This window comes from Amia ocellicauda, chromosome 22, assembly GCF_036373705.1.
Source record: "Amia ocellicauda isolate fAmiCal2 chromosome 22, fAmiCal2.hap1, whole genome shotgun sequence".
NCBI lineage: Eukaryota > Metazoa > Chordata > Actinopteri > Amiiformes > Amiidae > Amia > Amia ocellicauda.
In genome coordinates this window covers 6,127,838-6,155,208 of record NC_089871.1, presented here as the reverse complement: position 1 = coordinate 6,155,208, position 27,371 = coordinate 6,127,838, and the positions used below count along the sequence as shown (strand labels likewise).

The following is a 27,371-nucleotide window of genomic DNA, read 5'->3' as shown; positions in this document are numbered from 1 at the left end:
TATGCAGAAGATGCCCAAGATCTTCCCGTCTTTTCACTCTTCTGACCCCCATATCCCCCTGACCCCATCTCGCACCTCTTCCTGACTCTCTGCTATCTCCTCCATCATGTCAAGCTTAACCTTTCCAAATCTGATCTGTTCTTCGGTCTCTTGTCCTCTTCACCTCCTATTGATCTCTCCATCTCAAATCACCTGGAGTCTACCACATTTCCCCTCAACTTCCGCTAAGAATCCCGGTGTCACCATAGACTTGGCTCTGTCCTACTCCCACGCTGACACGTACCTGCCGATTCTTCCTGAGATGCAGAAGCAAAATCCACCCCTTCCTCACTCACTGCTCGACTCAGCTGTCCTCCTGCGCCAGAACACTAACTTTACCCCCCCTCCGCTCCCCTTTGATTTGATTTTATCTGTGTTTTATTTGGGTTGATCAAGGCCTTGAGTTATTTGTTCCTGCTTTGAAAAAGACCACACAGTCACAGCCGAGCAGGCGAGTGTCTCTCTCTGTGTTCAGAGTTTAGCTTGTTTTTCATTTTTTTCTCATTCTCTCTCTTTTTTGTAATCCTGTAACTATAAATTGCATCGTGCCAAATATATTGGATGGTTTATCCACAGCTGCGTGCAGGCGGTGGTTCTTAAAAACAATGAAAGTCTCTCATTAAGATGGCCCGTCTCTGGCCCAATAGAAATGTCCTCTAAACCTGACTACTTATTTTTCTCTTATGATGTTACACAAGTCACAGCCAATTATCTTTTCTCTTTCCCCTCCTCAATACAAATATTTCTTCCATATGGCAGCGGGAACTACAAAAGTGGACAATCTTTTGTGGCCAAGTTCTACACATCACCAACAGCGTGTGTCTAAATACCATGGAAAAGAAAGCTTAGCTGTGCCCTCTGTTCTCAAGCCACCAAAGGCTAGAATATCACCAAACATGAAAATCTGGAATCTTTAAAGAAATATTTTGTAAGTGCATATTTAGCAAATAATACCAGGTGGTGAAAGTAAAAAAAATACTGCACCATTTTTAAAATGAATTGGAGAATCATCTTGGAAGTTAATAAGAAAATAAGTAAATAAATGTAAATATATTAAATAAAATATATATTACTATTGCTATGCCCAGTTGATATCTGAGGGTTTCCAAACATTAATCACTTGAGCATTTTTGCACAGCTCTACCCAACATCAATTCAAACCCACCACCATTCAATCTAGTCAACTCCATAACTGGTGTCCTTCCATCCCAACTGCTTCCCAGAACACAGACACAGGGTTTTCCTGGCTTCTCGTTAGCTGCAGCCTGAGCAGGTCTACTGTATGTGTGGAAGACTAAGACTATTAAATGAACAAACAAGTGTTTTTCCCTGCAGATAAAGGATTAGCGTAGAGGGAACCGCAGCGAAAACCCCTGCCCGTAGACATCCCTGGATTTTCAAGGCTGAGCCAACACACGTCGCTGGCCGCAAACAGCCTTCGGGACGCGTGAAACATTTCCAGCTGTTCCTTAATTAGAACCGCGCCATATTTCTGTTACCTAATCCCATTTGTCACTGGAGTATTGGAAAAATGTGGATGTGTGGCGGAGCTGCCGATCGCACACGGCGTGGGTTAATAATCCGAATGGACGTGGGCAAAGATAAGATCAGTGGCAAGGGCTACACAAACAGCGGTCTCGTGGCGCTCTGCCAAGGAAAGCATGCCTCCGACACGTGAAAATGAATTTCCTAAACCAGCCAAGCCTGAGCTTTTGTTTTCTTTATTATTACTTTTTTTTAAATAAAGCAGTTTTTTCTTTTTTTTTTCCCCCGTCTTCGGTTCGGCTTAGAGTCTATTAAAAGCTGTCTATCATATTGTTTAGGCAATGTAGGGGCTTAAAGATGGCTGATAGGCCTTTTCAACACTTGCCTTGAAAGACTTTAAAACGGCACAAATACATGTCACTGCACACATACTGGATTTCAGAGTGGGGAACAAGAGACTCTGTAATAACACAATGCAGGCTGGCGGGGAGATGCCTTTGTGAGCCTTTAATTACAAAAATGTAAAAGAAAATAGATTGTAAATAACTCTTTTCCATTATTATTTCGAATCTGCAATTGTTTTTAATTTCACATACCCAAATTTAGAAAATCTCTAGGTGCTAATAGTGGCTGCCCATTATACCCATTGCACCGGAGAGACAAAGATGACAGGCACATGTCCTCCAAAACATGCACAGACAGGAAATCAGATTCTTTTGGAAATGCAAAGCCACAGCACAAAGTGGCGTTTCACAAATCTCTATATGTACAAATAAGTGCGATTTCGCTATGAATGCATGATTTTCCTTTTGGAGACGCTGCAAAAACCATACAAATACTTTCCTCTAATTAGGGATATAATGCAGCTACTTGGACCAGATAAACTCATCTCTGCTGAATGTTGGTATTGCTCTTCTAGCAATTTATCTTTATTACGCCATGTAATTCACCACTTCCGTATCAAAGAAAGAAAACGTACACTTTGCATTGTGCCCCAGTAACGATGCCAGCTGGGAATGTGGTTCCATACTCACAGAAACCTTTGTTTTCCTTGGGTGGGGTATGGAGGTGGGGCTTTGGACTAGAGAACAGAAGAGGAATTTCAGCATCAAGGCGGTAAACAGCTGCTGGCATTTCATTGACAGGCTTCAAATGCTCAGAGTTAGGATTTCACCAGACAAATGCACACAATTCCCTTCTGCGATGTTCTGATGGGAGATGAAGTACGTGTTAACACTATGAAAAATGTTTTGTTTTTGTACGGGGGATCCTGGGGGACATTTAGCCAGACCAGGGGAGCCCATGCCAAGATTGCTCAGGGGACTCTAGAGAAAAATCCTTCACTTCCTGTATGCCACCCAACTGGAGTCTGGGTTTTGCCTGCATTCTTACAGGGGGAAACCTCCTGAGAGAGAGAGGGAGTGTATGTGTGTGTTGATCATATTTCAGAGATCACCACCAGCATATAAACCCCCTAGTCCACATGAGAAAGAGGCGGTGGGGTTTAGGGGCTGGCACCAAGCCGGTTTCCACTGTTCCCTGCTTTCCTGTAAGGACTTCTAGCCCATTATATAGCTCCCAATCGAAAACAAACAAAGCATCTTTTTATTCAGCCAGTAATTAGTTTGTTACATACGACTCCTTAAACACACAATGACAAAACCGAAAGCCTGCCCACGGGATGCACAAAAGCACACCCCAACAGCAGCCTCATTACGGCTGGTCTCCCCATGCCCTTCGTGCTGCCTCTGCCCCGATCCCCGTGGGCGCCTCACACAGCAATGACACTGGGGGGGAAATACCAGGAGCAGAGAGTCAGTGCTGATCCTTTGGGGAACATCACATGTGAACGGCAGGCTGCCATCAGTCTCTCTGGGCAGCGGAGTGAAGCCATGGTGTGTTTCGCATTGTTTCACTCCGAGATTGAAAGAATATCCGTGCCCTCTTAATGGGGGCCAAACAGGGTTTTTATTTATTTTTATACCCCATGTTATAGAGGGGTGGATGGGGGGCCTGCTGGGGTCCAATTCTGAAGCCACCGCCTCACAAAAGGACAATCCACGGGTCCCCAGGGATAGTAAAATGACATCACAGCACACGCAAGTGGACTGGGGTCTAAAATGCATAAATAGCGGCATAGGCACTTTTTTTGGGCGTACGTAGTTCACTTGACTGGTATCTTGACGGTTTTTCTTGGCTGAATCAATATTAAAAAAAAACAAAAAACGAAATGAATGAAAAATAACAATAGTTTAAAGAACAATATTCATTCAACTAAATTAAATTGCAAAAACATTGTTTGAAATGAATGAAAGCATGGACCTGAGATGATAAGAGTGCCGACTCATGGGCCGACGCAGCGACAGGTGATTTGGCGGTTCCCTTCAGTGGCAGGATCCTCCAGACAACATCCTTATCGTTTGATGAGTGATTTGCATCACCGCTACCAATATACAATATTGTTACAGTCTGTCTGGGCTATTTGGCAGCAAGAGGCTTTGATCAAAGGCTGTGAATCAGAAATGCCATCAGGCAGGTTCCAACTCTTTTTAAGAAAACATACCTGGATCGGCTCTGTTTGTTTATGTTGCATTACCATGACAATACTGCATATCTGATTCAAGGAAGAAAAAAAAGGAAAGTACAAGCATTATATTTGAAAGAGTAGCATTTAGGCTACACTAACTTCACTTGTGAAGGAGTGCAAAGGGGAAAAGATTAAAGGAAATAGCCCAAGTACAAGTATGAACAGAAAAAGTGAAAAACAGGAGTCTTTTTTTTTTTTAACTATGAAATGTCTTTAGTATCCAATTTTGCCGATACAGGTATAACTATTGATAAGTCTAACACCAAAATGGAATTAAGGCTGGGATTAAATCAAAACTTTGGCCCACTCGCTAATAGAAACCACAGAACTGAACTAAGCTTAAGTTTCATTTTTAGTAAGATGCCACTTTCTTCTAATCATAAATGTAATGGCTATGATGTACAGGTTTGTAGTTTTCTATTAGCGGGTGGGTCAAAGTTTTGATTTATTCCCAGCCTTAATTCCATTTTAGTGTTAGACTTATCGATAGTTATACCTGTATCAGCAAAAAAATTGGATGCGGCCTATTCTGACCTGTGATTCTGCATTGTAGTGCCAAACAGAGACTTGATACCATTGTAAGATTACCTACACCATTTTAGGCCAAAAAGCCTGAACCCTAACACACCCCTTCTCTATGTAACCCAAACTGTATTAATAAACAAATAATTTTAATGCAAAATGAAACTAAATCAATCAATGCAAAAATCTGAAACAGCTCTACATGTAAATATAAAACTATTTCTACCTTAATCTGTTTTCCTACAGATTCCTAAAACTTACCATTTTCAAACTGTCAGCTTTTCTTAAACACCCAAATCTTCAGCTGATACATGCATAACAATTAAATCAACACGGACATATGCATAATCACCTCAATGATCCCTCTCTTCAAAAGGTTTCTTAAGCAGAGATCTGGCACAGCTACGGTGCTCTCCGTTAACTGAATTAAACGGAAAACTCAGAACGTGCAGAACTTCTTGTCGTGACCCAATTCAATTTCTCCCCCGACTGCTGCCAGATCCACTTTGCCTGGAAGAAGTTATCGGAACAGCAGCCTGTGGCTATTATCTGCGGCATAAACGCATCTTTGTCTTACTCTGCCACAGATGCCCTTGAATTAAATGCGGCATCAAAACTGCACAAACATCGCTCACAGACGTCGGGTGGTAGGAGCGCACGGGCCCAAAAGCAGCGTTCAAGCAACAGCACCACCCTGACGTGCAAACACTTCTGTGTCAGCAATCCAGTGTCAGTGCGAAAGCCAGCTGGGCCGTTTGACGGTGCAGTGAGGGAGGGATAGAGACTGCACACACAAACATGTTTGCTAGTCACACAGAGCATCCTTTTTCCTGTGCTGCAGACTGAGCCCTACTTAGCCGCCGACGAATGCATGCGGGCAGTTATCTGTGAGGAAAGACTGAAGGGAATTAGTGTTTCTGTGTTCTGGTTACACGTTTTATTGGTGCATCAGCTGTAGCGGCCACATGACTGCAGAGGCCGTGTTGGGGGGGCGGCCGCCAAAGAGAGAGGGGCTGCCCACAGTCGTTATCCTTGCAAGAAATTTAAAAATGGCAACACGCGCCTAATTACCACAGATTATTATTAGGGAAACCTTTTCAAAATGACGGCCATCACACCCCAGTCTGTTTGTGGACATGTGAAAGCTTTTCATTGGCTTAACAAAAGATAACAAAACCTAGGTAGAAGTCGGAAAAAGGTTGTGTCAGTTGAGCAGTGTTGCATTATGGGTCTAATGTTACACTTGTATTTGTAAAATCATGTTTTTGCCTTCCTGGGCATTTACTCATTTAAAGCAGCCAAAGTATTACTCTAAAAAACACCTAAATGTATAAGTGTTCCTACATTCTACTAGTATAAACCTAATTAAAACTCATGTCTTGTTAGAGACCATTAGAAACTAGTTAAACCGCCACAATTTAGTGAATTACGCAAGATGCCATTCTCAAGGTTAAACATGAATGCGCAGCACAGAAATAAGTTCAATAAAGTTTTTCTGGCTCGGAAACAAAGCTTTAAAAATGGAGCCTTGCTAGGAGAATGGTTTATGGTGCTCTATCAGGCCTCAACAGTTTACATTAGAATGAATTGTGTAATGCAGATCTTGATAAAAATGAGATTTGCAAATGCCAAAGCTTCTGGGAGGTGGACTTGCATACCTGCATTTCGATATTTTAAACGTTATTGCTGGCTTACATGGTTTTGGTCCTTTGTGTGCTACCTATTGGCTTGCCCAATGCGTTGCTGTTGGCAAGTTATGGCCAGGCTGTTCTCCGTGTCGTTTGGGTGACAGGACGTTCTGTGTTTCAGTGCCCAGACCGGGGAAATTGCCCGGGGCTCATTAGAAACTCTCTGTCTGTGTGGACTTTTACACCTCTTATAAAAACAAGCTATTTTCATTTGGCTTTCTCTTCCAATAAGATTTTATTTTAAATGATTTCAAGCTGACCGATCCAGTTATGGCAGAAGTTCAGATTGCATCCCCATTTCAGTTCATCCTTGTGTTCTGAAGCACGGTAAAGCACCTTGAGATATTATAAAATATGTCATGCAAAAGAAAGCTTATTGTTGAAACCACCAGCAACCCAAGGTCAGGTGAAGCCAAAAAAGCATTCAATCACATGCATGTATATCAAGCCCCTGATGAAAACATCACTACTTCGGAATGTGTTGCATGTAAGGTTAATGTGATGGATATTGTGTGAGCATGAGCTTTAATGCAGAAAATTATTTAAAAAATCTATACAATAAAAACAGCTTAAGATTTTTTTCAAACAAATAAATCACTTAATTGATCACTCAGCATGGACTGTCAGTTTCGCCCTTGAGTACAAATAGCTTTTAGATTCAATTTAATTTCTTATATAATGGATTAGTTGCTTCAAATAGTGTATCTTGGTTAATAACAATCTCTGGTTTGAGGCAGATCCAGAGTATAAGCTTTAAACTTTCAAAGGGTGAAACTGAGCCTTTTCTTCACCAGCAAAGCGCTGATGAACTAGTTTATTCATCGAGGAGGCTTGTGTCACCTTCTCAGAGGGTCAGAGACTGAATAAGCAATGACACGTTCAACTTTCACCTCTATGTGCCTGTAGTACAATGTCAAAGGAAACAGATCGGGCCACGTCTCTCCACTGGCAGCATAGTCGTTTTAGTTCTCGGCGAAATGAGCCGCCATACCTTTGAAGATCAAATATTTGGAGTTTATTATATTGGAACTTATCTGATTTTCTTTATCAGATCTTCTATGTAATGAATATGCCTGGAATAGCAAGTTCTTACAGTATCCCGTTTCGGCATCTGAAAAGCGTGAGGAAATGAGTCAAATGGAAATTATTATACCCGAAAACAAAAGCGTTACTCGACCAGACTTGGAGAAAATCAAAGCCACCAGGTCCTCCTCCTGATCTCAGATTTATACCACCATACATGTCCTCTCTGCTCACACAAGTGCTACGCTGCTCTCATTTATAACCGCCTGACTGGTAGTCAGCCATTTGATTGGATACAAAACTCCATGCATTAAATAACCCAGACACTAAATCTAGATTACACAGAGAGGTTGGTAGAGTAAAGTGAAAGGGCTCACACAGCATGGACTGCAACAAACAGCTGGTGCTTCCGAGTCACCTGGAAGACTTTGATATCCATGATTAGATAACAATTTTATTGGCTCTCATGCAATTAACAACATTGGTTTTATTTCATGTGCCAAATGCATCAACTCAAATCAGGATTTGTTTATATACGTATAAACACACACACAACCATAATTGCTAGTTTTTGGTTTATGGACAAGAAATATTAGGACATTCGGTGTTTGTCTTCACATGGTTTTATTGTACTTTGTTTTTGTCTGGGAAGCAAATCCACAGTATGCGTTTTCTCCTCGGCCTTTGTTCGCTACTAAAACGGATCTGCTCCCTTTAACATCTCTGTTTGGTTTCCCAGCTGTGCGGGAGCATTGTTTTCAGGCTTCAATGAAAAGATAAGCAGCGCTTCAAAATGGCTTTTATTTTGACTTATTTAAGATGCCTTGAATCATGTATTCAGGTCGTGGATGAAAGAGCTCGGAGCTGGCATTGTCTGCCGCCTTTTTTTTCCCATGAAAGGTAAGAAGAAAATTGGCCAGGGATTACAACCCTGAATCCAGTCCAGTTGGGGGGCTATAAAAAGGTTTAAAATATATATATACAATCAATTTACCGCCTATCCTATCCAGTGACAAACAACAACAACGGAAACAAAACAGTGTGGCAATTCACGGATGTGGGTATCTATTCAGTACTTTCCTATTGTCGGGTATCGAGTAACTCTGAAGGTCAGAGTTCAAAGATCAACAGCGTCCCAGAATGCATTTCCTTCCGAGGCTCGGCTGGGAATGTGGGTGCTGTTGCCGAGATGTAAGTATGGCCTGTCCTAGGCGTGTATCCCCACCACATACTTAAGACGGTCTACGCACCCACAAAACAGGTCATTCCCATTAGAGAAAAAGATTTGTATCCCCAGTTACATCTCTGTCTTGAATCTGAGCAACGTGTTTAGCTGGGCAGTATTCCCCAAGGGCCTGTGCACCGCTGATCTCACTCACACAATGTGGAAATCACCCTGCTGTCTTACATAAGAAGTATGACACATTGTGTCCGTGTTATTGCATGTATACATTCACATGGGAAACAAATAAGTTTGATACAGCTTATGTACTGAGCAGAAAAAAGGGGAATATTGTGGAATACCAATTTTATAAATCAGTGCATAATGAAACGAGCCGAATTCTGGTGACGGTTGAGCAACACTGTGCACGGCGCAGTCGCGGTGCGTGAAGCGCTGCAGTGACACGGCAGATTGCTGGGGTTTTGGAAGGTCTCCAGCCCTGTATTGCCGTCTCCTTTGATAATCGCCCGCGTGTGTGTAACAGTTTTGGGAGCTCTGCCAAAGTACACAGTGTTGGTAATAGTTAACAGAGACGGCAAACAGTTCAGGCAGCACCGCGGAGGGAGGTCAGGAACTACATTAGAAATCGCCTTTCATCTCTCCACGTTGGATTGAACTGGTGTTTAGTGTTCATTTAAATATTCAGCCTGGGCCTTTCTTTCTTTTTTTTTTTTTTTAACGAATCTAAATAAAGCCTGCTCTGCCAGTCAGTGCCAGGTTCAAACAGAAACCTGTAAACAACCTGGGCTTGAAGATATTCTGTATAATATTTGCAAGGTAGTTACAGATATTGAATTTGTTTCCAGTGGGAGACAGTGAAAGAAGTCTGTCCCTATCCCCCACTCCCCCCACACACACTAACAGCAGGTGTTTACAGCTCGGGTGTAATACAACGGCTGCACACAGATTTGTCTGCAACTGTCAGGACACTGTTGGCGACGGTCTTTGATTTTATCCAATAAAACTAGTTTTGCCTTTAGCATCCCTCTCATCTTTCCAAAGACACATTTGTGTGACAGTCTCACTTGTATATCCTGCGATAAAGTGTGTGGGGGGGTGTTAAACACACTGATGCCATTCTCCATATCATCTACTGTGAATATGACTGTCATCGAGGCTCCCCATCACAGCCTGTTTTTCCCATTGCAGTGACTATATCCCATTATGACACCATGTCACTGAACACATTAGATTTCCAAGCTAGGTGTGTAGATCTCAAAAAAAATGATTTAATGAGTTGCTTTGATGCTTCGTTGGGTGTCTAGCTTTCCACAGCTTCTTAGATCATTTAAATCAAAATTTGTGAGGCGAACAACACGCATTGGACCAGCCAAACTGCAGCTAACGAAGGGGATGCTAAGATGCAGGTTATACCACGACATCGGTAGGGTCCAATCCACACCCAACCTCATGAAGTCTGCTTGTAGAAAGATCTACAAAAGGCCTACATAGACCCCAGTCTGTGGTTAAGTTCAACCCACGGATTTAAATACACACACTATCGGGTAAGGAGGCAACCGTAAGCTGGGCTGGCCACAAAGACAGACTGTTTGCCTTGCAGTCAGAACAAAGCAACGAGTGGGTAAACTCTCCTCACTTTAAATAGCCGCTGTTATCAAAACAGACCTGCTAGTAGTCCCTGATAGAGGCCGTTTCAAAGTACAAGAGACCAGTTCTCATTCTGCGTGTCGCGGTTAATTAAAGAGCGCATAATGTGAAGTGCAAGCAGAAGAAAGCAATCAAGATAAACCGACCTGTATAATGGGGTTAGATTTGTTTAACTTGGCTTCAGGAGAGGGTACAGACAACGTGCACTGGCCTCCTCACACTGACTGGCACTTACTGCGTCGCAGGGAACTCTTCCTTCAGGAATACTAACTTTTCATTCCCTAAACGGCCAGGATGAAAGTATTTATGGCCGTAATAAAACGGAAATATGCAAGTGAATGTCGTCACCTGTCTTGCATGGAACACAAACGTCTCCCCGTTCCAATCACTCCTTTACACACTGCTGGGAATGAACCCGTCAGTCATAATCTGTTCAATTAAATAAACGTACTCTTTCCCCAAAACAATATTTGTAGGAATTGGGTTTTATTTGAAAATAAATAAACCCAATAAGGGAGGGGGGGGTTTGAGAGGAAAGACTGGGATAGGTTTAAAGGAGTTTGGGCTCCTGAAAAATAGTCAATGACATACAAAGCCTATTGGCCCAAGAGGTCACCTTTTGGAGGACACCATCATGTGGTCTTTAGCTCTTCACATAGGCTATAGTAGGGAACTCATCTAAAACTGCAGGGCTGTTAAAGCAGTGCAAACATCTAGGAGGATCTAAGTGGAGCCACTTGTGTTGTTAACAGAGGCCTTTCTGTATCCAGGGGGGAATGACTCACTATCGGAGTTGGTTCTGAGTTCATTATCTCGTTCCATCCATCCGCCACACAATAACTGAACCGAGAGTTCTGCTCTTGCGGTGTGAAGCCATACTACTGGGATTTGGGCCTCAAGGCTTCTAGGCAGTGCCTCGTATCTCTGAGTGTGGGGAGGCGGCTAAAAGCATATCAAAGACAATGATGGAGGGAGTCCCAGCGGGCCAAATAACGCAGCTGTGAGGCTTTACGTGTGGGTTCCAACTCATTGCCAAAGTGTTTACTTGAAACAAAGCGAGACACGAACAACGGCATTTAATGAGGAGAAGCCAGGCTTGAGGTCAGCACTAATTCTTATGCATATTCACTGGAAACAAACACTTAGACGCACGCTGCCAAAAGAATGCATGGCATGCCGGTTTTAAACACATTCGTGAATCATCTAATCATAACAGAGCGCAGGGCTGTCCGCATGTGTACATGATAAGCACTTCAAGCTGCCAGTTGCTGAGGTCCAGGGTGCCGTTTTGCTGGGGGGTATGAAGAGACCTTGATTTACAAGACTCACACAAGTGGGACACCACGAAAAGGCAGATGCACCAACTACATTTCTGACAGGAATGCAACGGGCCGCTTCATCTTCCCTGAAACATCTCTTCCATGCTTACAAACATCCGAGTACAGGAAAGGTTACAGATGGAGAGATGGGTAGCCAAGACTGTCTGATCTGGGAGTCGTACTGTAGACATGTTTGATTTAACATGTGACATCACCTGGTTACAGTATTCACTCTACTATGATGACATCTGCTTATTTGTATAGTGATTAGGGCAATGTCCCACTATAATACATATTTTTTCTTTATTCACTGGGATTAAGAGCTGTTTAACCTACAGATCCCCCACAAATCAATTTAAAAGCACCTCCTCTTCCTCCCTCCTTCACAGGTGTGTGAGCGTGAGAGAGGTCAAACTCTGCACACGTCAACAACCTGGTTTGGGATTGTAATACATTATTATTGGACCAACAGAGTAAAGCATATACATCCGTGAAGTATAAGAAGCAACGTCTCCAGCTGAACAGCGGCTTACCCAAACTCCGTAGGTGGCCGCTAGGAATACACGAAAATGAGACGTGTTGTCTAAATATGAGCATAGAAGGCAACGCCCATGACTTACTGAATGCATGAAGCCAAATACAAACATGATGAACGCTGGGGAGAAAAGGTGCTTAATGCCTCGTAGCATCACACGTACCAAAATAAGGCTCAAAGGCAGAGAAGACATCGTTGTAGATCTACCTCTACCACTGTCCACGTACTCGCACTCCACTAATACAGAGGCCAAGGAAACAAACTGAGGGCTAAGTAATGTTGATCTGTGATCTACTATCCATAACACATCTGAACATGGTCTCTAAATGATTAACATGCCAGAGAAGGACAAACAGAAGGGCTGCAGATTCGAAGTCACAACAGCAGGGCGTTCGACAGCTCATCCGCCTGCTTCATTAAGGGTTAAACGAAGCGCCCAAGAATGCAGCTGGAATGAAAACGCTTCAGGGACAGGAGCACTGCAGGACTAGAATTGAGAAACCCGGCTATAAATACAAAAAATATAAATAAGCCAAATGTTTTTTTGGTTTGTTTTTTTGGAAGAACACTCCTCCTTCGTACGATCTATTTTGAGGAACAGTATCTTAAGCTGCATCTCTCACCAGCTACCCTCGCACTGCCAAAAGGTGCCACCGCAAATTAAACTCTGGCTGTTTGAACTTGTGGTGAGATTTTTTTGTCTCTTTTTTTTTTTCTTTTTGTCTGCTCTGTTTTACTTTCTTACTTTATTGAACCCTATGTAGAGATGCTGTCATGGTGACTAAGTGTCGGGACACACGGCGTACTGATAAACACCGCTGTTCTGGGTGGATGAAGGCGAAACCCGTCTCCTTCACAGGGTGTGTATGAGCATGTGTGTTTTCATGAAGACAAGGATGATAACTGTTTATTCCTGGATGAAAGAAAGGGGGGGGGGATAAGGAAGGGGCACCTTTATCTTAAAAGAACGATATGACTTAGCTAAGTAACTATGACAAGGAAGAGGTCAAAGACAGAGCAAAAAGTCACTCATGTGACTGTGCACAGAGTTGAGCATCTCCCCGTCTGCCTGTGTGTCTGCGGGATGGCACAATACTGCTTTTGTTGTTGCTCCCGCTCACAAACATCCGTAAAAACCTTGAGCTGCAGTGAAGGATGATTGATTAAATTCCCATTTCACGTGGCGAGATAGAGATCCTGAATCGATTCCTCAAGGGTGCAACAATAAAGGTTTTTTTTTCCCCATTAAAGCAGCGTTCATGTATGATATCATAAAACACAAACAAAAAAAAGCACAAAAAACAGCAGAACTGCAACCAATATCCTAGAAAAGTAAATTATTATTAATCATTCATTTTACTGCGATTCCTTTTCCCTACCAAACGGTTTCCCAGACGCAATGTTCCTGGATAGACTGGCCTGCATGATTTCCCTCCCTAAACAGATAAATGTACAAACAGGCCTCTAATAAAGGCAGTCCTGCTTTGTTAATGAAGTTCCCATTGCGCCGCAGAAGTCCTAATCTAACAGGGATTAAAGGACGGCATCAGAGGGAACCCTAAAGAGATAAGAAAGTAATGAAATCAGCCCAGAAAACAAGTTAAATGGGACAGCTATAAAATGCAGAAGTTTGGGCTGCGGTAGAGAACATCGGTAAGGGTCTCTCCTGTGTGAGGCTGACATAAAAAGGAGGGAGAGTTATGGGAAACCTCTGCCTCTGACTAGCCTGCATTTAACACTACGTTGTGTGCCCATGATTTATAGATCAGAATACACAATGAAGGAGCAACGTGTGCGTTTAGTTCTTTTGAAAGCTGAAGGACGAAGCTCAAATCAGAGAAAACCTGGTGCACTCTCCGATTCGGCCACAATGACATAGATTAAATATTCTTGTTTGTCTTTAAACAAGCTAGAAGCACTGCAGCTTAGAGAAGTTGTGTATTGTATACAAAGCTGTTCTGAAACTAACCTGTTTAAATTACCATTTACACAGACTGTCTATCACTTACATATATATATATATATAAATTTGAAGAGAAAGCATTTAATTATCAGATCGTGATGAATGCATTCCCCCCGGAGAGTCTCTTTGAAAATGAAGTGTTTCCTGTCTCCAGTGTTTGCGTTGCGCTGCTATTTTTGCTTTTACTGCAGAGCAGGCAGCAAGAAAACCTAACCGTAGTCATTTGCGTCTTTAAGATTGATCCTCACTGCCAGCTCCGAGCTCTGAAAGTGCTCATCAAACACCAGATGAGAGAAAGATGCCAAAAAGGCTATTATAGGACACATCCAATGTATGCAAACATAATCTGTAACAGAAAACTGGCTTTTTGCTATAACAATTTAATCGCAATGACCTTTACATTTAAAATTCTCGTGACCTGTTATTTTCACCGCTTTTACAAACACATTGCCAGAGCAGAAATACACAACACAGCACAAAGGAAGTGTCATATGTGATTGTAATTGCATATGTTTTCATGCATGCCATAACTCAGTCCCCTTGGTTTGCTGGTCGGGTTTGATAAATGATGCAAATAAAATAACCTCAACCTCTCTGCATGCTAAAGAAAAATCGAAACGTACTCAGTTTTTCCGAGAACATAAAACACTGCGAGAGAAATCCATCGGGTGGGGGGGTTAAGTCTAAAAATGTTTGCTTACATTTTTCAACCCTGCATTCATTTCCAAATGTCTGAGGACAAAAGTCTTGACCCCCGGACAGTTTCACACATCAGTCACAAGCCGTTCACAGGAGCTGTTAAGAGACAGTTTCCGTCTCTGCACAACGCAGCGAGGCCTTGAGAGAGGCAGGACTGCGACTGCACGGCTGCCTGCCACCGTTATCAAAGGTACAGGAGTGAGCCGAGGTCATGGGCGGCTGGGCGGCCGGTCCCACTTTATCTGGTTGATGACGGACAAGAGAGCAGGCAGAGATACACGAGCCAACGGCAGACTACATGATGCAATACTGTCTTTGATTAGAAAAAAAATCAAAAACCCTGATCCAGGAAAAAGAACATCAGACAATTAGGAAAATAAGCCACCCTTCTGTACGGTTTCCTTTAACAAATGGAGGCGAAATGTGCCAGTCCTCCCATGATACAACAGCTATGCAAACAGAAGCTTGTGGAATGAGAGCAACACTAAAGAAAAACAACAAGGGGACAGTAAGAACATTTTCTCTTACACTGTACTATGCACACGAGAGATTCCTATGTATATAAGCTTGTAGGCTCAGGGAAATCATTATTATTATATTACTACATTAACAAACATTTTACAAGCTTCCTTCTACAACCAATTGCATTCATTCATTCATCCATCCCATTATTCCCTTTCTTCAGGGGGCCGAAAGCTTCCCCGGCCTGGTTCAAGGATGCGGCTCTATTAATGCCTTTACCATATTGCGCCATGTAGAGGGACATGCAGCCGTAACAAAACAGCGGAGCAGGCATCACTGGGGACCCCCAGCTGACAGCAAGGGCCTCAAAGTTTAAAATCGTGTGCGAGACCAAGAGGGCCACAGTCTCTTGCAGGCGTTTGCACCAAGGAAGCAGAGAAAAATGAAAACCCAAAGGGAAAGAAACAAACAAAAGTACATTCAGGAAGATGGGAAATTACAGAATTTTAAAGAGTGCAAAACTGAAAATATTAGCGCCCCCCCTACTTAAAAATACCCAGTAAAAGTCTAAACTGTTGCAGACAAAGGACCAAAGTAACCCTTATCTGACAGTGCCTAAAGTTTTCATTTGTTATCTGTGTATCAAATCCTAAAAGGGGGGAAACAGGACTTGGTATTTGTTCTACACATTATGCAACTGGAGCAAAACTTGGTGTCACAGTCCTGGTGATGTCGAAGAGAGGAGATGGCACAATACATACTTACTCACATAAACAAACAGTGCAGCTTCAAAATATAGCTACATTTTTTCTCGAGATGGGGCCGAAGACAACGGGAATTAGCCTCCTATAATTGCGCAGCATTTCCTCAGGGCACAGTAGCTGCTGATAAGGTTCACTTGGTGAAAAGAGGATGTAGCCGGAGAGGAAGACGTGAACAATCTCATTTCCAGGCAGCAGACAGATGACATCGGCATTGTCTTTCCAAATAGTCGACTTTAGTTTAGTTGAAAAGAATATATCTATACATTAAACCAATCATGTCAGATCATGTAGACTGTTTCGGGATACATTTCACTTAGGGTAAGAAAGTGGGTCTGCTTTCCTATTGGATTCTACAGAAGTTTATTTCTTTATTTGAACTCTTGGGAACACAGGGAGGGACACCATCATGGTTGGCTCGTATACTCCGTAAGCCTGTTTACACTTAACTGCAATTACAGTAACTGTACAGTATATATGCATCCTTCCTTTAAACTAGACCGGTACATAATGGCCGAAGGTGTAAAAGCTACTGGCTAGGACACCCCACGTACGGAGCCTTGCCCTCTTCTGGACAAGATAAACTCCTTCTTGCACCGACAGTCGCACAAACAAGCGCTCGCTTGACTCAACACAAGCAAATGTATCTGAAGGCCAATCAGAAATTAAGCATGCCTAATTTTATGAAAAATAAATGTGACTGTGACTGAGCTGCTTAATATAAATCACAAATAGATGCATTTACTGGTTTTTGATTGACTTGCACAGTGACATACAGATGCAGTCAAATTAAAAAATTTTGGCCCCCCAGTTTTTCCACATCAAAATTCAACAGCGAACCACATCAGGACTGTCAAATATGTTTGTAGACACGGCGAATTAGAATCAAACTGTCAGACTAAACGTGGTGGTGCAGGCAATTGAGGGATCGCGGACAACTGCTACCCTCTCTAGCAACGCAACGCACTCGCAAATCACGTGTGGACGTCGACGGGCTGGTACTGTTAATTACAGATGGGCAGCTCAGTCAAAAAAGCTAAAAAAGAAAGAAGAGCGCGTGTCGGTGAAATTCCCTCCTAACTGGAGATCAAACGGCTCAGTGGGTTTCTTCCAGCTGAAATGGTCTGAACAAAGTTAAAACGCACCAGACTACCTGCAGTGGCAAGACAAAGAAAAACTAAACAGCAAAGCACTTATGATAGCTGGCCCCCACCACGGCCGGGCCCGCTAGACTATAAAAATGCACTGTACTTTGATTGCTGACAGCTGCACCCAGGGCAGTATACAAATGGATAAAAATATGCCCCGATGGGATCAGTGGGGGGACTGGGAGTTGCGCGGAGGTTGTTATCTCTGGGATTTCAAAGGCCGTTATCAGGAAATCGAGCAGGAGAGAGGGAGCTGGGCCGGGGGAAATCGGAAGTGCAGTGTAAACAGTCCGGTTAAATTATTTCATCTCATGTTTCAACTTTACTCATTTTGATCGCCCCCAGCAGACTAAACTGTAAACCGTATTGCCAGGGAGTCCACAGCCGAGCTCCTCTCGTTCTCCTGGTCTCACCGCACAACAGGGAGGTCTGTGTTCAACACTGTAGGCAACACACGGCATGGGAAACACAACTGGGATATTAGGTTGTACAGAAAGCTGCTTCTCCTTGCTGCTGGATGCATCATCTTTCATAACGAACATGCTTTTGAATCCTAAAATCACAGAAGCAAGATTCATGTGGAAGGAAACTCTTCTAAAGAAAATTACACCCGTCAAACAAGTTGAAAAGTGTCTCACAAGGCCAGGTCTTTCTCCAATGACATCTTTGGTGTTATTGGCGCAGAGCATACAATTATAATCCAATATTTTCCAACCAGGGTGCCGTAGCATTGGTGCGCATTCAGGCATGAAGGGTGTGCCACAGAAGTGTTCCCACTTGAGAAAAACACAATAATAGACTATACTTCTTATTAATTTAAATAAAATAGGCTGGGGACAGAATTCAACAGAGATCGGTGTGCTGTAAAAGATTAAATTAAGAATATGTGCCTTGTTGTATTACCTTAATAAATTAGGTAACAAACATCAGGCCTATGCAAACCTACACTAGTTTCAGTTAACCCCTCCCTGAATGCTGCTTCTCTATAACCTGGTTGACTGAAGAAAGAGGTACAATACCTCGCTCAAGAATAAAACAGTGTTATCTGCACCCCAGCCCTCAAGGACTAGTCCACGTTGCTAAAAATAGGTTAACTAGTTAGTGTATGCCTTTTATTATGATTTAAATCATAACACATACTTTTAGAAAAGTGTGCACACATATGGCAACATGTTCAATGTATGTCAAGATTTTGCAGATGAAGCCAAAAGGATACATCAATTATATGTAACATCACCCTGTACATGGTTTCTCCTGTATGCCGGCGACCCTAGCGATCAGATATGTTATGTGTCCTACAAAACCTGCAGGCCGTCCAGCCATTGCGAAGCCAGACGTATATAATGCACCACTACAAGCCTGCTAACATATTACTTAGTTAGGATAAATAAAACACGTCTTTCAAAATCGCCATGACCTACATAAATACTGATGTTCAAAGACGATATCTTAGCATAACAAGCATGGTAGCTAATTAGAGGGAATCAGCATTTAAAATGTCTCGCATTGTGTCTGCTCCAATTATAGCTGAGGCTTTCAGAAGAACTCTCAAAGGTCAATCCCACCTTTCATCGGCACAAAGTTCACAGTCGAAAATTAAAAGGGGTCCTAGCGCAAGCGAGCTCTTGAACATCATTTAGCTGGTTTTAATTGGGCAGAAGCCCGATGCAGGATTAACTTCAAAGGTGCACCAGTCTTTGCATTTGCAAACCCAAGACGACGGATGGCCCTCTCCTCTCTCCTGCGTTCAAAGCAGCCCAAGTTATCGGCGAACCCCTCCGTCACTCGCTCACTGACTTGGGCGAGACGAGTTACCGTGCCTGACACGCTGGCTGTGTCTGGACATGCATGGCTGAGCCTGGTTAACCTCACACATTTTTAAACATATGAGATGCTGCATAAATCAACATCAAAGGCATGAGAAAATTGGTCCCTCAGAGCAGATGCTTTATTAAAAAATGAACACTTCATTCTTATTTCAGTAAATCAACTTATATGGAAAGGAAAGTGGTGATTTTCAGTAGATAATTTAGAACAGTAGGGATTTGTCAGCTACTGAATTCCCAGCTATGATGAGGCAGCAGACCTCAGTCACATTCAGCTCAGACTGTAAACATGTAAAGATCCAACTGTTATGGCAAAAGGTTTGCCAAGTAAACAATGACCCAGTTAACCCAGGCTTTAGCATCTGAAGTTTGAGTTCCAATACTATATTTTACACACTATCAGGCTCCAGTCAGTTCAGTTTGTACTGTTTTCAAGTTTCACCTAAAAGCAAGGAGCGAAACCACTACACAACAAGGTGAGTAAAAACAAGCCGTAGATGAGACAACTCCTAGATTAATGACCATGCTCCCAGTCTCATGCATTTAAATTAGGATTTTCTTCCACTACACACCATACTCCACACTGTTAAGGGGAAAACGTGTTTTATTGTGAAAAAAATGATATTAAAAATACTAAATTAAGATATCATAATTGGCTGTGTGCTTCGGGTCATTGGCCTGCTGAAAGGTGAACTTCTCTGCCAGTCTCCCAGCAGGCTTTCCTCAGGGACGTTTCTGTACTTTGCTCCATTGATTTTCCCTTCTATCCTAACAAGCGCCCCAGTCCCTGACAATGAGAAACATCCCCATACCATGATGCTGCCACCACCATGCTTCACAATAGGGATGGTGTTCTTTGGGAGCTCCGATGTTTTTTTTATATGCATCCCCTGATCTGTGCCTTAAAACAACTTTGTCCCGGAGTTCATCTGAAAGCTCCTTGGCGTTTGTGGTCTTTGCTTGGAAATGCACGACCCAGCAGAGGGAACCTACAGGAACTGCTGAATTTATCCTGCAATCATGTGATTCACTACAATTTATCACAGGTGGGGGCCACTTAACTTTGTGTGTGATTTTGAAGGCAACTGTTTAGACCCAAGCTAATTTGGGATTGATATTAGGGGGGTGGACACTTATTCAACCAAGATATTTCTGTTTTTATTTAAAATGTTCTACAAATGTCTAGAATATTTCTTTCACTAGGAAATCATGGGGTAGGATGTGTTGATAAATGGGGATAAAATATATATTTTATTTCCAGTCTATAAGGTAATGAAAAGTTACATTTTTTTTAAAGGGGATGCAGACTTTCTATAGGCACTGCATACACATGGATCTTTATTTCTTTTTGAATACCGTGTCTGTTCTTGTTTTTCATTAACGATTGGAAAATTCAAGAACGTAGATTGGTTCTGGTGTTAATCAACCTGTGGCTTGCAGTAACAGAAAGAAAAACATTGAGGGAATTTAAAAAAAAGGTTTCTGTTTGACAGATCAAACGTGGTCAAAGAGGTGTAATTACACTGGGGTATGAAGACTGTGCCGTCATGCTCCAGTCTGGCTGAGGGAGCTGAATTTCACAGTAGCCTGCGGATCTCGGCGGAGGACACACCCGCAAAGTGGGAAGATTCACCTTCAGGAGTTTTTGTTCAGAAAGAGACTTAAGTGGTTCGTTGTTTTAGATGAGTTGTCTGCGTTTTTTCACCCCTCAGTAACTGATCCGTATACAATGTACGCTGTGGTGCCTGAACACTTAAGAACTACAAATCATAATTTAAAATGTATGCATTTATTTAAAAAAGTGTCTATCTGGGATAAAACCCCTTGACAATTCGCATCTCATTTTCAAAAGGGGTTTGGGGAAGTAGTCGGCAACACATTAAAACAACCACAATAGTTTAGAATAACTCTCTTTCCATAAAAAAAAAAAAAACCTTCAACTGATCTGACAACCCATTGCAATCATGCGGTACTTTAAAACGAGTCAAGTTCTTTAACGATCACTGGAACTTTAATAGACACCCTGTCTGAAGATCAAAGTGAATGAACACAACCAAAACATCTTTAGATAGTTGGGGGCATTCAAACAGATAGACTTACAAAGATGTAACTGTTGATATTCTGAAGAGATAACCACTGCGTACACGTCACGATGGTGAGCCAAGCAATGACCAACCAAAACAAATTTACACAAATGATCAAAAATCTAAAGTAACTGTGATTTTGGTACATTTTGTTCAGCCACATCTCCAGATTCAGTAATTAACATTGTCATTTTTTGCCCCAGTCCTCCATACCTTGGACCTATATAGTATCCGAAGCTTACTATTTACTTTTGTTCAACAAACTTGGGGAGGGTGTGAACAGAGAGAAGAATAGAAAGGGCCTCTACATTTCTGAATTACCTCCACATCCCCCCGAGGACAGGAACATAAAGCAATGTGCCGAGTGGGAGAGGCCTGTCTGAACAGGCCAGCCCGGCTGCACAGTGCACTTTCAGAACAACCACCTTTAGGGAAGCAGCTTCACAGCCCACGTTGCCGTCTCCCTGCGCTTCATTCAAAACTCAACTTCGGCTAGTTCCGATCGGCTGCCATCGCGGAACGTTTGTGTTTCCGCAAGCCGAAGAGTCCCGTTAGTCAGACGAAAAGCGGTGACTCCGAGTTGCTTTTTGGAACGCTACCCCTGTTCACAATATCACACTCTCCCATCTTTCACCCCAGCAGCTAAACACAAACCATCCCTGCTTTTCTGTAGAGAAGACAGGGAAGCAAAATCAAGACCTCATGTTAGGCTGATAATTGGTCTTTGGACAGCACCTCTGAAATAAAAGAGGACGCAAAATTGGTTGCATTTTACTTTAGAGAAACTCGGACAAGAAAAGTAGAGCATGGCTGGGTGCACGACCTTTACACTTCAAGGGAGATTGAAGCCAAAATCTTTTCAGGAGGTAAGTGTCTATATATAGTGTCTGTATATATTTTTAAAAGGGTCCAAAACTCATAAACAAGTTTTTCTCAATAACCATACCCTCCTGCTTTCATACTTCCTTGCTGGAAAGTGTTCTGGGCTTTGCCTACCAATGAGGCCATTTTAATCCCCAAACTACTAGAGACTGCCTGCTTAGTACAGAAGATTATAGTGTCTGGTTTTTCCATTTAGGTTCTCGCTCGCACCTGGCGAACAGAGAGAGATCAACACAAGTTGGTGCTAAAATTGAATTTTGTATTGATTGGTATTCCTGCACTTTTGTCATGCTTGTGTAAACTGTAAGTCACCCTGGATACGGGTGTCTGCCAAGAAATGAACAATAATAATTATAATACTGTACCTCTGTCTATCGTTTCAGCCTTTCTTAAAGACAATAAAGGCATCTAAGAGACGGGCTGGTTAGGCACAGTACAGAAGCAAACCCTCTCTACCAAGGGATAAAGCGGCACAAAAACACATAGATATCTTATTTATGCTAAGACAGAGTATAAGATGGAAAAGGCAGAAGTGTTGATAACCCATGAGATGTCTGGATAATCTGTTCCCCTTTGGAAAAAATATGTCGCATGGAGGTTATGTCAAAAAATTATGGTGCTGTAGTTTTTGTGCCTCAATCTTGCTAAGACACACTGAGAAAAAGCACTGACCTAATGCCTGGAAGTTTCAAGACCTTAAGATTTTCCTTATTTTTGTACAGAAATACTGAGTTCAAAAGCAATGAATGTGGTTAACGGTTCAGTTTGTGGCACCTCAAAGTCAGATCTGGGCCTGGAGGCTTTTAAAATCTGCAAATCTATATCTTATGGAGACAAAAATACTAACATGCTTTTTAAGACCCCACATTTTATTTACGGAGGCCGACAATGAGTAAAATATAAGGATAGAAAAACAGGTGGAAGACGGCGAGATGAATCTGTATGTCAACAGACTCGGTCAAAGCATTTTGGACTTCTGTCATCATCTGCTGTGTCAAAGCATATCACACATACCAAACGGGCCGGCAGCCTGGGCTCGCTGCGTAGAGCATCCCTGATAATGCAACCAGCTCTGGCTCAGTGGCTCGACTCATTTGCAAGGGCAAGACTTCACATCTGGGATTGACACTGGGGTAACTGTGGATAGCAACAGTTCTTGAGCAGTACAGTAACTGGGCTGCAAAGCACAATAGTTTTGTCATTTAGCTTTCCCCCAACTACAGCCCTCAATAAATCAAAAATCTCAACACAGGCTGCAGGCTAATAAATTCACGCAGCAACCTATTTTATTAAAGAATAAACATGAATTTGTCCCCCCAATTGTAATAATCTGGAGTACGTCTACATGCTTGTGTCCATCACCACCGATACAGTGATCCATTTTGAGGTTCATGTTCACAATAGAAGCCAAAGGGTCGAGATATTTTGAAGACAGGAGGTGGATCCATAACCACTAAGCATCACCTGTGGCCCTCCAATCCTCCAGCACCTTGCATTTGATTAGAGATGTGCACATTGTTTTAGGATAACTTCTGCATACCTTCCCAACACTTCAGAGAAACCCATCCACTACTGGAGATACATTACGAGGCCTTGGAGAAGAGAGATGTATCCATATATTCACTCGATATTGTGCTATTCTTCTTGTTATTACTATAAATCCTGTCATTATATTATTATTAGGCTATTATGCGATATCAAATAGGTGAACTGGTATTAAAACCAACATACTTACCTAATTTAAAGGAAAGGGGGCAATTATATAACTGGACAGAAATAAAACACACTAAACAGTATGTAATGGTATTTCACGTCTTATGCTAGCTCTTTGGCAACATGACATGCAAAGGTGGAGAAGGCTCAAGCTTTGCAGCCCCTTGACCCTCCAGTGCCGCTGTCCAGACCTACCTGCATCAGCTTCCCTTCCGCGGAGCCCTTCGCCTTGTCTCCCGCGAACACCCCCTCCAGGGTGATGGACTTGCCCGGCGGCTCCTGCTTCACCAGGGTCACCTTGATGACAGCCTTGGGCGCCGAGCGCTCCGTCTCCACCGCGGCCGCCAACTCCAGCCCCGCCTGCCCGAGCACCACCTGCAGGGCCGCCATGACCAGCCACGGCCAGAGCCCGGCCAGTTGCCGCGGAGTGAGGGTCATTGCACCGGCTGCAGCGGCGGGCCCCAGCCGCACATTGTGCACTGCAAAGCGGTCAACCTACTCGGGTTACTCGGCCAGCAAAGTAGAGAAGAGGAGAAGGAGAGGGCAAATCCAGCGCTTTTCCGACACCTTCAAGAGTGTCCAACAGCCTGTGCAAGTCCGAGTTGTATCCAAGGATGAGTACACGTGGGTTGTAGCAACAAAATCCAAACTTTTATTAATGGATCACAGGTTCAAAGTTGTTATCTTGTATCCCAAACCGTGTGTGGTCGGCTGATTTAAGATGCACTGCGGACGTCTAATTCGCCAGCATGAGTGCAGTTGTAACCGTGATGCCCATTCTGTTTTCGGGCGAACACGTTATTTTGCTCCAGAAAACATTGCAAACAAGACACGCAGGAAAGGCCAGACATTGTCTCCACACATGAGACGACATGATCGCATGCAAAAGCAGGTTCAAAATATGCAGGGACACCTCCGTCTCGCTGGACACATTTTAAGATGTCCCATTCCCCGCTGGCCGTCTCATCTGCCTTTTCTCCAGCGGGGCGGTCAATCCACGCTTCGAAAGCCGCGGATGTGTGCTTTCCAAGGGTTTAGTACAGAGTTGCATGAGGCTTTATAAAAACCCCTTTCGGAAATGTGTAGCAGGACAGAAATATGATGACCCCCCCCCGCTGTAAACACTGGACACGGGTCATGCCTGGCTGGAACAACTCAATGAGAAAAACACGTTGTATTTAATCCACACGTCCCACAATGACAGCAGTGGTTTGAAAACTCCTCCAGAGCAAATCCCTGTGTCGAAACAGGCGTGAAACTGCGCAAATATCCACCGTGGGTGCGTGCAACCAACCCAGGACGAGAGCCGGTGGCTGCAGCGTGTTGTGCTGCTTGCAAAAGTTTTAGAAAAGACCCGTAACTTCAGCAAGCAAATCCGTGGAGCTCAGAGCTCTGGTGCGCAGGGGGGACGTTTATTGACTCGTATGCAATGAAGCTGATCAATCATGATCCAGGCACGCTTTCCCCCCGATGACTGTTCAGACCTACTCGGGATTTCTCCCGCAGCTGAAACTTGATCAGTCCCCGCATGTCAGATCCAGCCGCAATCCTTCCGCAACGACTTCATTTCAGACGTGGAAATCCCTGCGTACCGAGAGAGAGAGAGAGAGAGAGAGAGAAACAAATCCAATAGGTATCAATAAAGTGTGTCCAAAGGCGGTTTTAAAGTCGTGTCGGATCTCGATGCGGGTGAAATGAGTCCCAAGAGGGGTCTCGGAGGATCAATCGGGCAGAAGAGCAGACGTTTGCGCGGAGAAAGGCAGCCGATTGGCAATGTCTGCTTTGCCTGCTCCCAGCCTGCCTCCCCTGGGATCTCATTCACTGTCTACCTGCTGACTGCCTGTCACTGAGGGTGGAGCAGCACGGCCACCGCAGGCTCCCTCTACCGGGAACACAGGCAGCGGCCGTGAGGACAGCCTTGCTCTTCAAATAAATACAGTACAAATGGAAAACAGCCACCCCAGGCCATTAAACTGACCAACAATGTGGCCATGTGTGCAGTCTGTGCATGCATAAGAAGTTGGGGGAAGTTTCAAAGCAAAATAAACTACCCCTCCACACACACACACACACACACACACACACACACACACAAGCTGATAATAATTAATACGTGAAATTAATAAGCACAAAAAAAATGTGCAACTGATCATATTTATTAAGGCTCATGAATGCATATGTGTTTTCTTTGATCGGACAATGCATTTGTTTTAAAGTGAGATCAGTTTGCTGCACACTTTTTAGACTGCATTGCTATGTATTGGGTATCATGCATAATCAAATTTGTATATGGCATTATTACAATTACATATTTTCTCCTGCTTTCTTAAAAATATATCATGTATACAGAGCATCGATTTGAGTTTCCTACCAGTCTGAAATAATAAGAGACGCATGAGAGAATTTAAGATTAAAGTACCATCTGCCTTTTCCTCCTCCTCCATCTCTTCCCAGTTGCCTTTCCTATGATGTCTATTCAGTGCAACTGTGTCTTGTGTCTGTTCGGATGGTCACCAGCCCCGCTGATGTACGCTGCCAGCAGCCAACACAGATTGTGAAAAGACTTCTCTGACCGAGCGCGATGAATGCCGTGGAGAAGTAGGTCAGCGCTGTGTACGTTTCGGTGGATGCTGCCTGACTGGTGTCTGCAGAGCCATGGTGCAACAGCCGTTTTCCTCCTCTCGTACACTTCCTCCCAGTGACCTCTCAGAAGCTTTTTGTTTTCCACAAATAATTCACTGGACTGACAAAATGTAGATTGGGAATTTGTCTGAATGAAAATCTCCCATGAGAAGCTGGCTTCAGTTGGCACGGACTCGACATTACAGATACCTTGTCATTGCTTCTCAAACTTGAAAATTAAGGGGTCCAATAATTAAGAGCGGTTCTGAAATGTAAACCAGTCTGAATAGGCCCACTTTGAGTGATGTGCCATGAAGACCTGAGATATAAACCAGAACTCATATGATAGAGAGAAGAAGTTCATTTAAGAGAGAAGTGCACCATTGAGTTCAGGTTGAAAAGGGTTAAACGAAATGTCTGATGGGAAGCCAAATTCCTCCATAATTACCGATTCCTTCTCCGACTCGGTCACATCAAAACGTTCTGCGCTGTGTCTCTATTTTAAAGGCTGGGGCTCCACCTTGCTTCATAGTTTACTAGCGAGAGCTGCGGATGCATACCGTTCCTCAGCCCAGGGCTTATTGCTTTGGCTCCCTTCGTATCACCCAAAGGTGGTGTAACTCCCCCCCCCCCAAAAAAAAACCCCTGCCAAAAACTCCCTAATGAGAAATCAGAAGGGTGAGTCATCGTGGCCTGGCCCGCTCTGCTGCCTCCGATGAAAGAGTCATCGTGTAACGCTGCTAAACCCACTAAACCCATCCAATGGGCATTAATTGCTTGTGTCCACATCACTCGACTGTTATTGAATTCAAGCACCCTCTAGGGGCATGGCAGGTGCACTACACCAATATGATGGGGCGTTATTATGCCAGCACTTTATAATGGCTGCAACAGAGCATTACACAGGTTTCAACCCCCTATGGATGCTCAGATTTTTAATCAGGTCTCATTGTTAAAACAACAAATGGCAGGTAAGCTTCCTTCTGTCCCGGTTTGAATTTAGGCGCTAAAACTGTCGCAATTCTCTCCTGGCATTTCCAACCATACGCTCAAACTCAGTCGGATCTCTCAGGGGGGCTTTTGAGTTAGTCGTTGTACAGGCCCTCTTTAAAAATGTAATCTTTTAGCAGTAAACCACTGCTAAATATGATAATATAATAATAATAATACGAGCAGAGACCTT

At 43.2% G+C, this 27,371-nt stretch overlaps 1 protein-coding gene across 1 annotated transcript in view; it reads right to left on the bottom strand.

Moving 5' to 3' along the window:
• Positions 1-25,506, bottom strand: part of rnf43 (ring finger protein 43) — a 78,174-nt gene extending 52,668 nt beyond the window's left edge. The window contains exon 1 of the mRNA XM_066695162.1: positions 23,762-25,506. Within this exon, the coding sequence (XP_066551259.1) occupies positions 23,762-24,004 (243 nt within the window). The 5' untranslated portion in view covers positions 24,005-25,506. The remainder of the gene's footprint in view (positions 1-23,761) is intronic.
• Between the last annotated feature and the right edge of the window lie 1,865 nt (positions 25,507-27,371).